The sequence below is a fragment of the Cyprinodon tularosa genome, unplaced genomic scaffold, assembly GCF_016077235.1.
Source record: "Cyprinodon tularosa strain WSP-4 unplaced genomic scaffold, ASM1607723v1 ctg569, whole genome shotgun sequence".
NCBI lineage: Eukaryota > Metazoa > Chordata > Actinopteri > Cyprinodontiformes > Cyprinodontidae > Cyprinodon > Cyprinodon tularosa.
Window position 1 is genome coordinate 413,758 of NW_024039306.1, and position 18,034 is coordinate 431,791.

The window sequence follows — 18,034 nt, forward strand, 5'->3', positions numbered from 1 at the left end:
TGTGGCAGAAAATGGAATTACCAAAAGTGTAGCAAATTCAATTAAGTCATTAATTCCTAATAAATTGGTTTAATCACCAGCTGTTGTCATGCTAAGATTGTTGTGTCACAAGTTTGTCATGCTTGTCGGTCGTAGCTGCTGTACAAAGGCAATTTATTGAATGTAAAAAGCTATAAAAGATCCTGTTTTTTCGCACCATTTCCAATGCAGTGACCAGCTCTATAAGGCATGTTTTACCAGTCATTGAAATGAAACATGACAGCCTGCTCAGGGTTCAAAAGTTTGTTATAATTGATTTATAGTGACAATAAACACATTTTTGTGTTTAAAAAAGCAAAAATCTGAAGTAAGGGTTGACAATTCATGGCGTTGATGAAAATACAGTCTGTCTTCTTTTTGTTGCTCCTTATTTATTCAGCAACCTTTTGTTTCTGTCAAAGTGACTGGAGTCATCAGCAATCTGGGAAGATTAAAATTGGACATTTGTTAAAATCTCAGCCGGTGTGACAAGTTAAACTATAATACAGTAGAAAGGTTCGCTCATTTCAATTATTCCATTAATATAGCGTAACTAAACACAGAGTAATATACTGCATAATTAAAGTTTTCTTGTTAATCAAGCAGAGGAATACCATGGCCATTTAGAACAGAATCGATATTTCCTGAATTGTCCTACATCTGGGAAGTTCAGGTGAACCGGCGGCAAAGGTAAATGGAAGCATGCATAAATGAATGTGGGAAGGTGCCAACTCCTGCTTAAAAGTGAAATCAGCATCTTTATGAAACCTTTCTAAAGATAGGTATTAACATTGCATTTTCCTGGAAGGTGTGGCACTAAACTTTAGCCTTGATAACAAACAAGCAGACCAATGCATCATCTGAAAAGATGACGTAGACTTTTTTTAAAATCTGATTTTCATGCATTTACTATCTTTTATCAACCTTCAAAACGAGACAATCTTAGTTTATTTTTATTCCAAGTTATGTCAAAATCAGTTAGTTTACTGTCAGTTCCTAAGTGAACCACAGGATAGAGATGCTGACATAAGTTCTCCTATATTACAGTACATCACATACTCAGGTAAGCCACTTTTGAAAATCAGATGCAGTTACTGCTTTTTAACCAAAGGATGGTACCAAAGAGGCAATTTTAAACACAATAGCAGGATTTCAAAAGATCAGCAACAAACTGTTAAAATAATGTATTTAAAATGTTGACAGCCGTATATAGCACCCATATCTATACAGTTTACTAGGATAAAAAATGTTTTTAAGGGAAAATTGTCCTTTATCCACTGACTTAAAGGTATAGTGGAGGATTTTCATGAATTTAAAAAAAGACCCGCCCTCTACACTAAAAAAAAAGGCACATGCACAACCCTGTACCCGCTCCCGACGGGGAGCATCTATTAAATCTGTGAGAGAGCGTGCACGAGCCCATTTCTCTTCGTGCAAGCTTATTTTCCAAAAGAAGATTTGCGGTTTTTCCACTGTGTCAGACTCACCACCGGTGAGTGAAAATGGGGACAAGCGCATAGGACAGCCTTACGTAAACATAGATTTACGAATGATTGACAATTAGGAGGAACCCTTATTTAAATGATCCACCCGGAAAAAGAAAATCCTCCTCTATGCATTTAATCCACTGACTTGTAAATCTTGAGAATCTCTTGAATGGCTGTTTCTCAAGACTATGGTCATGGTTGGACAGTTGTTGTTTTTTTTTACTTTTTTCCCAAATGAACTTTCAACAAATACATTCAGATGCAGCTCTCTGTGAAAATCCACCTTCTTTTGCAAAGACACTTTGCTAATTAGCCTCCTTGTTGAAGGAGTCAGCTTATGACTACTCCCCACGATAGGACATGACTTTATATTATCCTAGTTATTTGAGAAAATAAGATATATTAATTCGATGAATTAGATTTAAAAAAAAGAAGGGTTAAATTATATTCTACTTGATGATTTGCACCTCTTTGTAAATAAACATCTTATATGGAAGTCAGATGAGATCTGAATTATGGCCGCCACTCGATTAGATAAAATGAATCATGCACATATTCAGTCAGGCAGCATCAGAAAAATAAAAACATTCATTAAGTAGTTTGTATATAATCATTGCCACTTTGGAGCATGGTGACTACAGAGGCATGATGTACATTAATATTGTACAATTGAAGAAAACATCAGTGATGAATTATGTATAACAGGCACTTACATTGTATGACCTAAACCTCTCCTGGGCTTGGGCACTCGCCTCTTCAGGAAGAGACACCACTCCCCCTGTGCCCATCATCTGAACATAACAGGACACATTTGGAATTAAAACCAGCGTTTGAAATAATACTTTACCTAAAATCACCAGTCAGACTTCACAAACCAGCTCTATGAAAGCATGTCTTGTAAAACATGTCTTTGATTTAATAAAGTTACCACATTTCCTGAAACTCTAACTCCTCATAAAAGAATCACTCACCCTGATGGTTGCCTCCAGCTCTCCCACGCTTCTCTTTCCACCTGGTAGCCATCCATAGGACCAGTGCTGGCACAGAGTGACCTGAGCCAGCAATGCCAACAACAGCACCTGCACCATAACTCTGCTGCTCGCCTTCATTAAAGCTGCAGGGAAAGCCAAATATGTAATAAAAACAATAATGTCACAACCCTGCAGCCCACAGATGCAGAGCTGCAAACACAAGCATCACCAAATGCAAACAGACAATCATCTAGATCAGTTAACAAAACAACATTTTAACTTCATGAACATTGACCCAACTCCAAAGAAGACTATCTCACCTCTGTGTTTGCCTTGTTAGCATGTGGTGCATTAGCCAGGGGGGGATTTTATAGGTGTTGTACAAGGCTGCTGTCAGGATTATAATCCCCTCTTTGCAGGTGTGACACATTTACGGACTAATGGGACACAAAACACAACTAATGGAGCTGGCTAAGTGCTCACATATGCTGAGATCACGGCCAGGCTTCCAGAGGCATTAAATATATATCATAAAACGTCTTTGTGATGTATTGGATGTATCTGTGAGGTGGTGCTCACTAAAAAAAGACAACATTTGGATGAAACCTGACGTTTATCTCCATTTATAATTTATTGGACACTGCTTTTAGCAAACAGTTGCTGAAAATCTGCACAGATACAAAAGGCAGAGAAACATCACTTAAACAAGATGCTTGTGCATTTGTTACAATTGCTGTAAGGCTTTAAATGTCATTACCCTTATTCGTTACTCTTTTAGCAAGAGAGTAGATTAAAGTCAGCGGTGCAACTGGCAATGATAAATCACCGCAACTGAGCTTTATATACATGAAAAACAAAAAACAAATCGAAACAACGATGATTTCAGTGTAAACCAATTATTTAGATCTACAAACACAGAAAAAAGTTTTGCATACAAACTTTAATGCTGCACAAATAATAATCACCAAACTTGCAAAAATATATATTTTCATTTAAGCAACAATGTTGAAGTATATCAGTTGGTATTGTGGTTGATATCAGTGTGTGAGTGTGTCTGCATGAGAATTAGATAAGCCTTCTTTAATGAGAGGTTTTGTTGTTGCTGTAAACTGGCGCAGCTTAACCAGTTTCTATCAATCAAATATTGAGAGTTGAGCACAAACACAATGATTTTTTTTTTTTTTTTAAATTTAAAGCTTTAACATTTAAATTTTAAAATATGTAATTTAGTATATATTCGACAGCTTAAGTCGAAAACCTTAATTTGATTTCAATTTCTTTATTTGTTTGAGAAATTTAAAAATCAAAACCTTTTATGAGCTGAATACCATTTGTCTGAAAACCACAAATGTGACGCAAATTGTTTTACTTTCATGACATTATCCAAACAAATTAACTAAATGACTTGAAATAAAGAGAACTCCGCTTGTTTGTTTTGATAGGATTTAATATCCCATTTTATCAAGATAATACCTCAAGCTTAATTTGAACTAACAGTATTTTCTTGTCATTGCAAGATAATGAGATTCCACTCTTTTTGTTGTTGTTTTGATAGTGGTTCAACTATCTGTTTTAAGATAATGAAGCTATGAATTAATTTTTCCTTAATAACAAGTTCATCATTTTATAAAGAAAGTTTGTGTTCCTTTGAAAGATATATAGAACAGAAGATATCACTGGACATATCTTCTGATATCAATTTCTAATTGCATGCCGTCCTGTTCCAGTGTCTGCTAGATTTAAGCACAAACAGGCAACCATCGTTCTACCGGCTGAGGCACTGATTCATTGAATACAGCAACTCAAGAGGGATGTAGAAGCCCAGAGGACAGCCTGCCAAGATGTATGAAAGTTGTGATTGAATATCAGTTATTGTAACGAACATTACTCTTAACTTGTCTCCTTAGCATTATTTTACAACCGAAAGCTATTTATATTTGTAATTTTTATGTAAATAATATTTATGCCAATGTTTCAGTTTAAAAATGTTGTTGTTGCTAACAGTTTACAGACCAATAACCAATAATGACCACATATAAATAGTAGAATCAGATAAACTTAAGCTAATAAATCATTAATCACTTTCTAATCTTTGCATTTTCAATCATTTTATATCTTAGAAGAATTTGAGATGTCTTATAATATTTTGCAGGTTGACCCAGCCATGACTTCATTAAGTCCTTCCATTTATAATAATTTTCAAAACATACTGAGCATTATGTTTTAGTAAATTAAACATTTAAGTGAGTCTGGAAACACTCTCAGTAGCTGTGTGTTAGTATAAGTGATAAGGCTCCTCATCCAGGGCGACATTACCTTGGGGAGTTTGGGGGTACTTCCCCGCCAGTCTCGGCTCAAATAAATGTTCTATTCCTAATTGTATGTGCAATCAATGTGATATCTTTCCATAAATCTTTCCATTTCAATCTTTCCTGTAATCATTCAGAAAATTCTGACCCACCCTCTACACTTAAAAAAAAAAAAAAAATACACATGCACAACCCTGTACCTGCTTTTGAGAGGGAACGCCTATTAAACACATGAGGGCATACACAAACTCATTTGTCCTCATTTTACTAGCAGTGATGGGAAAGGGATTCCAAACTTTACCTGTGGAATAGAATCAACAGAAGAATCAGTGGGAAGGAAGCCCGACCTGTGCTTTCAGTGTACGGCATCACGTGAAAGAATCTCCCAAAAAAACGGCTGAAACTGTGACTCAAACATATACGCCTGAAAGTGTACATGCTCATAAAGATAGCGTCCTGGGGACAAGCACGTAAGACGGCCTTACATAGACATAACACCAGAATGTTTGACGATTAGGAGGACCACTTATTGAGAGGATCCACCCAGAAAAAAAAAAAACATTCTCCACTATACCTTTAAGTCCTTTAGATTAGTTAACTTTATAAAATTCTGTGTATGAAACATAATTGTCCTGATATGGAAATTCATTTTTTATTGCTTGATGAATTTATCCAATAACAAAGTATAAATACTTGTTACATTAGATTTTTATAAGGTGTAAACAGCTTTTAGGCTTAACAACTCAAAGGTTGAGGCTGGAAATGTATGGCTTCTCTGGTGAAGGTTTTTTTTTTTTTTTGGTGCATAAAAAAGGGCTCAGCCAGGTCGCTTTACACTCTTTTTTTTTTCCTTCATACTTTTCAAGGTTGTGAAAGAGTTAACTCTATTTTCCTGTAGCAGTCTAACAAAACAGTCACATGAGGTTACTGTGAATTAAAATAATCCTCAGGCATGGGTGTGTGATGAACCTTTTACAACCTGATTTAAAATCTATACATGAAATCCCTCTTCAAATATATACCACATAAAAAACAGATATAGCAAACAATTGGCTTCACATCATTTCATTTGTGTCACTTTGTGACAAGTTTTTCAAGATTAGAACTGTGTCTAATCAACATGGCACTGATTTATACAAGATGGAAGCATGTAAACCTGGCTCAGTACAATGTATAAAAAGGATTATTTTATAAGCAGAATGTGATGCTTGGCTGGAAGGATGCATCTGAATTTTTGATATAACACATGACTTCCTGCCTGTTCCAATATGAGCTAATTGAATGTTGCTAAGCCAGGGAACCAATCCACTAATATTTATCGCCACAGGCAAAACAGAAGTTAGTTAGTGTGGTTGAATCTAATTGGAGAAGGCAGCAGCTTTTAAGTGAATCCCAGACAGAACAGAGGTACTGTAAAGCAGAAATAAATGTATATGACAATTTCTGTTTCTCTTTCTGCATAAATATTATTTACATAATAAACTACTAGCTTATTTTATCAACATGTTATTACAATAGAATCAAATACATTTCATTCAGAAAACCTAATATGTTCAGATTAGGTTGGATGTTTTAAGGAGATTAAGCACTATAGTGCTCCTGTTTCAAATACCTCCTTAATCAGCTCTGGTATTCTAAGTGCAAAATGTTCAAAGCTTAACAAATCAAAATTTAATTAAAAAACAAAAAACAAAGCACACTTTTATTTGACAGATGTATATACAAAATAACCTATTTAAAATTGGCATAGTCTGAGAAGATGTCGATAAAATCCTGGACCACTCTGTAGCAGAAGTCATATTGCTCCTAGAAAGGAAGCCAAAAAGAGAAGCATGAGTAGAAAATGTTGAAACTACATAACCATGGATGAGGTAATAAATATAAAGTGATCTTGCATTTCTCTTACCACAGTCTGAACCATGTGTGGTCTTTGCATGCGTAAACTCTTGACTGTCTGGAAAACATCCAGAAGGCCTTCGGCTTTCACTCGCTCCAAAATGTTGCTCAATGCAATAAAGGTACCGGTCCGTCCCGCTCCAGCACTGTAAACACAAGGTGCAAAATTCATAGCAGCAATGTCTCAAAATAAAAACACCAGAAGTTTCCTTTTATCTAATTTTTTTTTTCCATCACCTGTCTTACTAGCTTAGAGGAAGCGGTACCAAACTTTAAGATTTGCTCTACAACAGCGGGATGTCCCTATAGTGAGATTTGCCTCTGTTGCATTCAGAAGAACTGCTTTTCTCTCATATTTGATAACAGTTGTTATAAAAAAATATGTTCAAAAGGAATCCACAAAAACTGATTTTTTTGAATGCATTTATCTCATAGTGCTCCGATTTAAAAGAAACTATTTGACTAATCTCAAAAATCAGAAAACCTAAAAATAATCCAGATTTATTTGATTTTGAAATAAATAAATCCATTATACTTTAAATAGGAAGTGATTGCTTTCACTTTTTAAAATTATGTTTTCTTTAAGCTTAAATGTGAAAACAGCATAGAGTTATCTATGACAGAGAGTTGACATTTCCTGTCATATTTCTTAAAGTTCTCCTCTGATTGGTCAATCAGCATCTCACAAAGACTCCTCCTCCAGAACTCCATGACTACAGAGAAATGGAAAGAACCAAATTCAGAAACAAGTCTTGCACGAGATGCCTGATCAACTGCCCAAGGCTCATTTGTGATTAGGACGCAACTAATGATTATTTTGCAAATCGATTAATCTGTCAATTATTTTTTCGATTAATAATCAGAGCCAAAGATTCCTTCAATAGTACTTTTTATGAAATGAAATCAGGTGAAACTCAAACTTTTCCACTTGAGGAGTTCTGGATAGAGCATGTTGTCAGACACATTTTTTTTTTAATCTTAAATGCAAAATGTTTTTATATTTGATTACGGTCTTGGTATAAATACTGTTCTTAGTTTTAGAGCCTATACTCCAGTTAGCAATTAACTGATTACTAAATTAGTTTGATGAATATCTCAATAATCAATTAATCATGATTTATCCAATCAATTGTTTTCGACCTGGTTGTGATTAATGTTTTTGTTCGTTCTATATAATAAATATTTTTAGAACCACATTGTATGGTTCCAAATCCAAAATGTGAAACCCTCTTATATCCAAAAGCCTAAACAGACCAGTATTATTTCTGTTGCAGTGACCCAAGGCAGAGTTATCTGTTGTTGGAGCAGTCATATCTAAAAGACAGTGACAGAACTGATGGAAACCTAGAGCAGAAATGTAACTTAGTTCTGAGAAAATGAAAAGACAGTTTAAGCAGTCTTTCTTGTTCTGACCCTTGAACTTTTAGTGATGAAGACTGATTAAACTTGATTTCAAAATCCTGCTTTCTCTCCTCAGATTAGCGTTAAATATCATAAAGCAAAGTTAAGAATAAATAAATAATTAGGTAATAAATTAGAAGATTATTACTGAAAAATTCGTCTTTTTTGTATTAATTAATTAATGTTTTAGTTTTTTTTGCAACCTGGATGAAATATATAGTGTTTCAATTGAGGCAAGACAGATCTTAATTAATCCATCTCATAAATTTGTCAACTCAAAAATCATTTAAGAGGAGGCAAAGAATTCAACCTTCAGAGTTAGAATCGTGGCCCCAATTAATAAGGCTTATTATAAAGCTACAATTAACAAAACGTTGATTGAAATAGAAATGTATCGAAATGTGTCAGAAATGTAAATATTTCAGTTTCTTTACAGCATATTTAACATTCAGCTCATCTGTTTTCTATTTGACTTAAAAAGTTAGAAGGAGTAAAGGTGACCTTTATGTAATGGCACTAGTAATTATCCCCACTTAAAGAGAGGCTAATCCAAACGCCAACACTAATCAGTTTGGAAGCTCAGTATTTGACTGAGTCAATGTTTACAATGATGGTGGGATGGAGATGTGTGTGGGGTGGGGAGTGAGTGAGTGCGAGAGTGATGTGCAACTTGGAAGAGAAAGTGTAGAGAGACGTTGGGGATTGCAGCGGGTTAGCCCCATTCCCCTGAGAGCGGGAAAAAAGCTTTAAAAAGCCCCTCCTAGACAAGCGGTGATGAAGGAATAGAGGCAAGTGATGACACCATTTCCTGTCGTTAGCTCATCTTATCAGATTAATCATAGTGGGAGTCAGAGGAGATTTCACTTTGAGAGGTTTTAATTGACTGTGAATCAGTGGATTGGATCAATCCCATCGGGGTATGCTGCCTTAGAATCACTTCACCTGAAGCTAGGTTCTGATCAAAGCGTTCACAGCTAAGTCTTTATAAGGGATCACATAAATGGTTTAGGCATAGAATGCTGGGTCTACATAGAAAATATACAACTTATTGTAGCAGACAATTGTATCAACAAGAAAAAAAGCAATCTTTAAAATCAAAAGTCCAGATCAGGATAATAAACACACTAAAAGCATGCAGGGGTTAAAGAGCGTTCAGTTCTCATTAGAAGTTCTTCACCTGCAGTGTACCACTATGGGACGGTTTCCAGACTGCTGCTGCTGCCTCTGCACAGCAGCAATAATGTCAATCATCCCTCTTCCTTCGCCTGGTATTCCAATCTCAGGCCATCCATGGAAGTGGATGTGCCGGACATGTTGTGACTTTTTTTCCTGTAAAAAATGTGAAAGCTTTAAGTATTTTTCCTAATATGTTTTGAAATAATAAGATACTAAGACTTATATTATTGAGCAATATGACGCACTGGTTTGTAGGTGAGACTCATATCTCTGCGAGTGAAGGTTTCACAGCGTGTTTCTCCCTTCAACTCCACTGTGTAATCTCCAAATGTTATACTGCCCTCTGATGGCCAATACTGGAAGCACTTTTCCTGGAAAAAAAGGAATACCCTTAAACTACAAGTAACATATTTTTATAACATTTATTTTTCATTTCTGATAGATTCATTTATTTATTTGAAGGCAAACAAAGGTTAAACTACTCAATTCTTTTTCTCAAGACTAATTAATTTAAAAAGGCATCCTAACTGGGGAAAAGGTCAAACACCCCTACCTCATGCCCTAGTCTATCATATCATCTATGTAACTCCTATGCTAAAACAAACAAACAAAAAAATATAAGACAAGACACTTATTTTAATTATCTACCAGTCATTGGTCTAAGTAAAGCGCCAAGCTGAAGATGTCTGAGGGATTTCTTGGGTATACTACCTGGGTTAGTTCATCCAACAAGTTTCCCATGAGACCAAAAACAGGACTTTATTCACACATTTCTGCTTTTTAACTCAGGGGTGAGCTGGTTAAAGCTAGTTGGAGTAGAGCACTGCCAAGCCATGACACTTCCAACTCCATGTATCACAGTTAACAATAAGACTCCTTGCCTGGAAGGTCATATTGGGTTTTCATGAACCATGTCCTTTGCCCTGCTAATTTGAGATTTCATCAATGCAAAGAGTAATTCATTATCTGAGTTTTTATATATATATATATATATATATATATATATATATATATATATATATATATATATATATATATATATATATATATATATATATATATATATATATATATATATATATATATATATATATATATATATATATAAAATAACATTTACAATTTCTTAAAAAGCAAAGTTCCTGGGATTTTTAGTTGCTTTTTTTGTAATCCCTGATTAATCTTACACTTGTGCAGTACCATTTTGAGTGTACATGTAGTTTCATATCAAAAGAGGGATGACCCTACTGTATGTCCTGTGAGGACAGTTTAGGAGAGTAAGATCTTCCAGACAGCATTTAGAGGGACATTGCTTGGACAGCCTGAACTGGGCATATTTTTCAGGATGGATAATAGCTGATTTTAAATTTGTTTGAGATGTCTTCACATCCATTAAAATATTTATAAAGTGCTACAGTCTATTTTATGCAGGCCTCGGACAGCTATTTAATGTCACTATGATCTTCCCTCATGACTTGCATTCTTATATCTTAACTTATAAGTCTTGACAAATCTCTTTTAAACTGCTGAGTAATGGCTGATCATGTGCACCTGGTGTAACACTGGGGCGCCTTCAGTTTAATTTGTCTGATTGGTTAAATGACATTTTACAAAGACTTTCTAAAGGGTATTTAGTTTAAAGTTCCTTTACTCATGGTCCTTGTATAATTCAAATGAATTTAAAATCCACATAAACAAATGTGTAAGAAAAGCACAGTCTGTCTTATGTAAGTAGATATCTTAAGTGTGAGACACAAAAAGCCTACAGTACATATCAAAGAAATACATGCAAAACCATGAAGATAATAATATAAAAAGGAACATAAAATGTGCAGATTTGTTTCTCTTCAACACACTGTACCTGCTCCCTTTCTTTGAGCTCAGTGAGCATAACGATTGAGTGACACCTCCACTCCCACACCATCCTCCAGAAGTCCTCCACAGTGTGAGACAGGGGGCCCTGGGTCGCGATAAAATAGTCCTTCTGCCTGTAGCCCTGGAGGGCGGATCATCCGGTAAACAAGACTTGAGAGTGCAGCAAACCATAATATTTTGCATTGTTTGCAATGGAAACAATGAGCTTTATTTATACTTTTTATGGGAAATCTATACAAGAGGTTGGAAGGGAGCGCTTACATCAATAAAGGAGGCATTGATGTAGTCGGTGAACTCCTGTCCTCTTTTGACTGAGAGTATTACTCGGTTGAAATCATCTGCAGGGAGAAAAAGGAAAAATAAACTTTCCACAAGTGATTTATAATAAGAATAGCAGTTTAAAATAACTGTTTATAGAATAAAATGTAAATATGATTATTAAATCCATAACCCCCCCAAAAAAAATAAAACTACAAAAAAACCAAATCCAGATTTGAATATCCTGGATCTGGCTGACATGAACTGATTTGACAGATATTCTTGTACAACTGGTAGTGTGGTGCTTTGATGTTACTTGGATATGATGTAGTGTGAAACCATCCAGAGCATAAAAGCAGCCCTTACACGGGATGATCTGAAGCACACGGTTCTTCCTCATGTTCGCTGGAAGATTCCCGGTCCTCATGTTCTCCTTCATAATGCGAACGCTGGTCAGCTTCTGATGGGAGAAAACACATTCAAACTGGTGTGATCAAAAACTTTTATGTAATCAGCATAATGTAACCCAATGTCATTAAACACGGGCTTTTAATATTCTAAAGCAGACAATGGCTGAATAATGTTAGCAACTAAAGGAACTGAGGCTGGACAAAAACATGACTTTTTGGTAAAGGGGAAAAAAAAAAAGAAAGTAGGAACTGGAGTAATTCTGCTCAGTTTGCAATGAGCCGTGGAGGATTGGGCATCAAAGCTAAAACAAACTCAAGACGGCAGATGGTGGTGCATTATAAAGTTTCAACTGATCCAAAACATTCTTATTTATGATTTTGCAGCCAAAAGCTGCACCCTGGGCAACATTTCCATGATAATATAACAGTGTAGGTTGCAGGGCGATGGGCGACAATTCATTCTTCACTGAAACGTTTTAACAGGGAGCATCTTCCTTCGTACCCTGAATTCCTCCTCCAGGCCCAGCCTGTCGTGGGGAGCCCTAGTGTTGTGAAGCCTTTGCAGATGGCCCTCCAGAGAGCATACATCTAGCTCAGTGTCTCCGTACAGATAGTGCTCCAATAGAGCCTGGTAGATAAAGGAGTACTGCATCTGAGGAGGAACAGATCAGAAGACATAACAGGAGCCGATTTAGTTTTGCTGAACTATTTTTCTCTATTTTTGGCACCACAGAACATGGCTGTTTTCCAAGTTTTCTGCTTGAGTGCGATCAGAGCTGTTGGCACACGGTGCAGTGAGTCGGACAGTGTCCACACTTACGTCTGTCTGGATGAGCTGACAGCGTTGCTCTCGTATTCTGCTCACAAAGCCAAAGACGTCCACTCGCTGCTCCGTGTACATCATGTCAATCATGCTATCAATGACAATGAAAGTTCCTGTCCTCCCCACTCCGGCGCTGTGAAAAACACAAACAAGGGAAATGTAAGAAAAACATGCAACATGCAAAAACCTTCATCAAAGCATATTTACAGCCTGAGCATTTTATTTTCTCAGGTTACTAACAGTAACTCTGCTATATTCTGTCCAGATTTTATGTGCTAGACAAATAAAGTAGAGCATAATGAAAGGAGTGGCATTCCATTCTGCTCCTGCATAGTTTTCATAAGGTTTACCTTGTGTTTCTCTATCATATAAAATCCCAATAAAACATGGAGGTAAGCTAACCACTGTAAGCAGCATTATTCTGCTTATATTTAAAAAATCTGCTTACTTTAGAGCTATAGTCATAGAACTAGGAAACCCCGTACTGTGAACAAAGTAGTCAGTTGTTACCAGCAGCGAGCATATGTAGAAATGCTTCGCCTCTGAAGTCCAAACACAACACTAATAGATTTACAAGGGTCATTTGGGCAAACTGCACCTCTGGGAGCATAGAGGCTGGATTCCACAGTGGGTTGTTGAGCTTCGGCAGGGTGGGCCCCATTCATAAAGACAACACCTGTTGCAGCAGTTGCTACAGTCAGCTGCAGAATTTCTTTGGTGGGAGTTACACTAATTATTCAAACAAATACGGTACTAAAGTATTTAGATCAAGTCATTTTATTTAAATCTTTCTATAATAGACCTGAATCTAATTCCATATTTTAACTTAAATCAGTGAATCATTTTCTTTGAGTATTTTTAATTAAGGCCTTCTGTTATACCTGCAGTGCACAACAACAGGTCCAGCATATGACGGATTGACAGCTTTGACCTTCTTAAGAAATTTGAGCATTCCGATTGGTGTGAATGGCACCCCAAAGTCTGGCCAGCTGGTAAAGTGGAGCTGGGTGACCAGCCGAGGAGCTCGGACTCCATCGCTGCCCTGCTGCAGAACACAAGCACACATGAGATAGGGCAGTGTATAAATAAATCAGGTAAAGCAGTTTAACCATAAACTCCTAACTATTTGAAAAATAATCCTAAATTTGCATTTGGTCTTTTTTTTTCTCGCTCTGCTTTCAGGGAAACAATGTAATTATCAAACAGCATTTTCTCCCTTTAGCCCACTCCCAGGAGAGCATCGATTCACTCTTTGGTTGCTCGGTTTTCAGACAGCTAAATGTGAAAGCACCCGTTAGAGAACTACAACACACTCATCCTTTTTCTTTTTTTTTTTTTTTTTGAGTCAGAGAGGATTTCTGAGCCTGTCTGGCTTCAGACGGAGAAGGAACAAAGTGAATTTTGAAACGTAAAAGTTTCATAGCACACTGAGCAGACATCCAGCTTGGCAATCAAAAAGAGGGGAGAAGATTACACACACATTTTACGTGCATGGTTTTCTATGGATCAAGTAGCAATAAACGCAGTGTTGTTTATCGTTTGTTAAAATATACTTACTTATTGATGGCATATCCTGTTTCTACTGTCTGTATGCTTTTTAATGTGTAATGTCTAACATATACATTTTCCAGCCGTTCCTATTCTAGTTCACTGCAGCTTAGTTTTGCATAAAGACGTATTTTACACCACATGCCAACATCTGTATAAAGAAAAAAAATGTTTTAAATATTTACTAATTAAATCCTTTCCTAACTTTTATTTAGCACTGTACCATATATTTGAGAAACAGCTTGTAAAACATTATTCTTAACTGCTGTTGATTGGTTCAGATGACATGACATTTAATTCTTTTATTCTCACTTACATACTGAACACAGAACTTCCTGATGGTGTAGTCCACCAGCACCACCACGTCTTCAGTCGCCACGCGGATATTTCCATACATCCAGCAGCCTTTTTCTGGCCAGTACTGAAAGCATTTCTCCTACAGGATCATAAAATAAGCAGATAATTTTGAACTTGTTATAGATGCAGTCATGTTTATTAATCAAGGCAGCATCAGTACAGTTTGGCAATGTGTCATAAGGCTTAACGACGCAATACAAACCCATCACTAATTAGGCTTTTTATGAAATCAGGAAAACGTCTAAATTATCGCTGTTGATTGGTTCCATTGTAAATTGCATTATTTCCATTTATCGAAAAAAAAAAAAAAAACAGCTATTGGACTACCAAAGTGCTTACATCCTTAAGAAAAGCGTGTTTTATTTGGCGTTCAGGAGGTACACCAAAACAAATCAGTACATAAATAAAAACTGGAGGATGAGGAGTGCAACTAACAATTATTTTGCAAAATCGATTAATCTGCTGATTATTTTGCTGACTAACTTACAGAAACAGTAATTGGTCTGATTTTAAGACTGAAAGACCTTGAAAAAAAGGGGACCCTAATCACACTATTTATGTCTGACAATGTAACTAATAATACCCACAACTCATCATTTTCCTTTCCCCTTCACAATTATGCCTTGCTCTATACGTTGGTTTGCTCTATATGTTTTCTTACTTTGCTACAAAAATAAAAAAAGGTTTGTAGAAAAGTGAAAAAAGATAAAGGCTATGAATATTTACTTTATTAAAGCATTGTTTATCTGTATTTTTTCAAATCCAATTGAAAGGCAGCCTGACGGTCGATAAGTTCTTCACAGTGACGTTTTAACCCATTAACTTGATCCTCTAATTATCATGAAGCCTCTCAGGATCTTATCAACAATTACTTCATCATTGATCCCCACCGCCTCTATTTTGCCCAATCAAACTCGCTTTTCTGAGCACTCAATTATCCTTTTAAGGCTGAATTTAATTTCAATGCTAAGTGATCCTGCAGGGTGACACTTCTGCATGGATTCCCATTTAGAAGAGGGGTCAAATAAAAGATAATCAGCACTTTGGCTGACAAGAAAACAGAAAAATGTCTCGTACATTTATGATAATTAAATCTGAAGAATTGAACTCAGCAGAAATGAAAGAAAAATACCTCCTTTCTTTCTTTCAAATTTGTCAGCATCACTATAGTTGAGGTTTTCTGCTCCCAAACCATTCGCCAGAAATCAGCCACAGTCTCAGGTTTGGGGCCTAAAACAGAATCAGGAGAAATATTTCAAAAACTTATTATGGGTCAGAAACTCAAAATACTGAAACACGATTAAATGTCCCTTTACCTTGAGCTGCGATGAATTTGTTCTTCTCTTTATACCCCTGTGTAACAAATTAAGACTATGAGTTGATTGAGAGAATGGTTATACTGATTAAAAGCTTCTTGGATAAAATACTTACATCTATATAAGAGGCGTTTATGTAGTCTGAGCATTGATGACCATCGACCTGACTAAGCACCACCCTTGAATGATCATCTGAAACAGAGAGAAGAAATAAAGAGAAGTAAGTTTTATTTCTGCCACTACACTGCCTTTCCTCTTGATTTACCCATCAATAAACCCGCAACTGAACACATACTAGATCATCACTCACATGGTAAAATGTTTGGGTATCTGTTTTTCTCTCTGTTGTGATCCCTGCTCGCCTCCTCAAAGGACCCTTGGTGGTAGTAACATGGCAGTGACTACATGAAAAAATCCAGTATTCATATAATAAAAAAGCCACAGGTACAAATTCTTCTAACAAAATATTTTATAGTTATTTTCCCCCCATACTTGATATATGATTCCACAAAAAAAAAAAAAAAAATACACAGCAAATTTAGTTACATTGAACTCCTCTCTGAAGAGCTTGCCGTCGTCAGCGGAACGTATCCGGTACTCCTCCTCCAGCGAGTCCAGAGGGATGGGGAAGTATCTCTTGGACGGCGAGGGAGATCTTGGGAGTAGGACCACTGTCTGCTCTCCTGTGTGTGAAGGAATATATGGCGGTCAGACAGCAGACCTCTCCCAGTAGACAACATTACAAGCTCTCGCAGCACCTGCATAAACAAGCCTGACGACTATTAAGATTTCCTACCTCTGTGGGGACATGACAGAAATGATTTCTGGAGTCATAAACTTGGTGATTCGGCTCAAAACCATCTCGGCTCGGAATTTGGCATTTCCGCACATTTATTTTCCACTTGAAGAAAAGTTTATGTGGCTCCCTACGTGCCATGAAACCTAAGAATCCCCCTCCACCCCCATCCTAACTTCTCTAGCTTTGGCTCATGAGCCTTCCTTTGTTCATAAAGAGTTAGAATTTACAAGTGAAATAAAAGAGGGAGTAAAAAAGAAAATAGATGCATTATATTTTCATGCTCTGGTAGTTATTTTGAGTGCAGCAGGAGTACCTTGTTCCTCCAAGAAGCCATTTGGAATCTTCTTATCCACTGATGTGATTATGGCTTTCCTGTGGTTTTTAAACCTGTAACGTTAGAAAGAGGCAGAAATAAAAACCTGATGAAGGGAGCCAAGCTCAGCCAAAACAGTGGCCACAGAGGACTATTAAGCACATAAGATAAGGCACGAAGATAAAGAAATATGAACCATCTCAGAGACGTAAAGCTGTTCCTCCTCATGCTGTCGCTTTGGACTGTGAAGCCTCAGTTGACCTAACTGGTTTTGTACGCTGCCTTCCCTAAAGAACAGCTGTTTGCCCGTAAGCCACTGCTCTCCGCCTGTTTAACCCCCCCGACCCCCAAACAATAAGACTCTGACCCATTCAGTCTTATTCTTACAAAAAAGGGATATAGGGAGAAAGGTAACTATGTTTGTTTACCTCAGACAGTAAATTATGAGCAGGACAACAATGATAAGAAGCAGGGATATGATTAACGTGGATGGCAGGACATGAGCACCCTGCTGGGTGGGGTTTTCTGCAGAAAAAAAAAAACAGTGACACATGTTATTTCAATTCAAAACACTTGAACCTAATGTTATTTCAGCTGTGCCTGATTGTCGAACAACTATGGAAAACCTGATGCTGTATAAATCAGTTCCAACCTCGGAAAGTAAAAATTAAAAAAACCTTGAAGCTTTTTTACAACTTAAGAAACTTTTGCATTATAGATTCCCATAAATAACTTGCAATGAGTTAATTATTCTAATAACATTTAGAACAACTTAAGCACTGACTGCGTGATGATTAGATGCAGGGTCCCATCCCATATACTTGATTTTAGTATAAAGGATTTGTTAGTTGGTCTCTCTTTCTTTTAGTATTTTTTGCTGATAATAACAACTTGTAACATCTTATAGACTTTTTCAGTACCAAAAGCTAAAACAGAAAATATTTCCAAATAATTTATTTGGTTCTTTAGTTTTAATGGTCTTTAATCTTGACATGTATCTTTAATCTTTTTTTTTTTACGATAATATAAATGTAGAGCATTAATAATTATATAATTATGTGTTGAAAACAAATTAAA

At 36.3% G+C, this 18,034-nt stretch overlaps 2 protein-coding genes across 4 annotated transcripts in view; both read right to left on the minus strand.

The window, feature by feature from the left end:
- Nucleotides 1–267: 267 nt before the first annotated feature.
- gnrh3 (gonadotropin-releasing hormone 3) lies at nt 268–2,922 on the minus strand. The gene is made up of 4 exons (XM_038305880.1): nt 2,797–2,922; nt 2,477–2,619; nt 2,219–2,296; nt 268–460 (listed from the first exon to the last, which is right to left on the minus strand). The coding sequence occupies exons 2-4, from the start codon at nt 2,612–2,614 to the stop codon at nt 407–409; spliced, it is 270 nt and encodes an 89-aa protein (XP_038161808.1). The 5' UTR covers nt 2,615–2,619; nt 2,797–2,922; the 3' UTR covers nt 268–406.
- Nucleotides 2,923–3,088: 166 nt separating this feature from the next.
- The window catches only part of LOC119797030 (receptor-type tyrosine-protein phosphatase epsilon-like), a 38,888-nt gene continuing 23,942 nt past the window's right edge, over nt 3,089–18,034 (minus strand). The window contains exons 4-21 of one of the 3 annotated variants that reach the window (XM_038305878.1): nt 17,386–17,482; nt 16,958–17,031; nt 16,392–16,528; nt 16,156–16,246; nt 15,961–16,037; nt 15,846–15,882; nt 15,662–15,759; nt 14,489–14,608; nt 13,506–13,666; nt 12,622–12,757; nt 12,304–12,453; nt 11,758–11,851; nt 11,395–11,471; nt 11,120–11,254; nt 9,504–9,629; nt 9,260–9,411; nt 6,692–6,827; nt 3,089–6,591 (exon numbers count right to left, since the gene is read on the minus strand). In XM_038305878.1, coding sequence (XP_038161806.1) covers nt 6,517–6,591; nt 6,692–6,827; nt 9,260–9,411; nt 9,504–9,629; nt 11,120–11,254; nt 11,395–11,471; nt 11,758–11,851; nt 12,304–12,453; nt 12,622–12,757; nt 13,506–13,666; nt 14,489–14,608; nt 15,662–15,759; nt 15,846–15,882; nt 15,961–16,037; nt 16,156–16,246; nt 16,392–16,528; nt 16,958–17,031; nt 17,386–17,482 — 1,973 coding nt within the window. In that variant the 3' untranslated portion in view covers nt 3,089–6,516. Of the gene's footprint in view, nt 6,592–6,691; nt 6,828–9,259; nt 9,412–9,503; nt 9,630–11,119; nt 11,255–11,394; nt 11,472–11,757; nt 11,852–12,303; nt 12,454–12,621; nt 12,758–13,505; nt 13,670–14,488; nt 14,609–15,661; nt 15,760–15,845; nt 15,883–15,960; nt 16,038–16,155; nt 16,247–16,391; nt 16,529–16,957; nt 17,032–17,153; nt 17,239–17,385; nt 17,483–18,034 lie in introns of those variants that run through there. The other 2 variants (XM_038305877.1, XM_038305879.1) reach the window with 2 other exon arrangements.

What these genes read in the sequence shown, in the direction of transcription:
- gnrh3 (XM_038305880.1), bottom strand. Translation starts at nt 2,614, where the DNA reads ATGAAGGCGAGCAGCAGAGTTATGGTGCAGGTGCTGTTGTTGGCATTG. An exon ending in AGCTGGAGGCAACCATCAGG is followed by an intron (nt 2,297 to 2,476) that starts GTGAGTGATTCT and finishes TGTTATGTTCAG; the next exon opens with ATGATGGGCACAGGGGGAGT. An exon ending in AGAGGTTTAGGTCATACAAT is followed by an intron (nt 461 to 2,218) that starts GTAAGTGCCTGT and finishes TAATCTTCCCAG; the next exon opens with ATTGCTGATGACTCCAGTCA.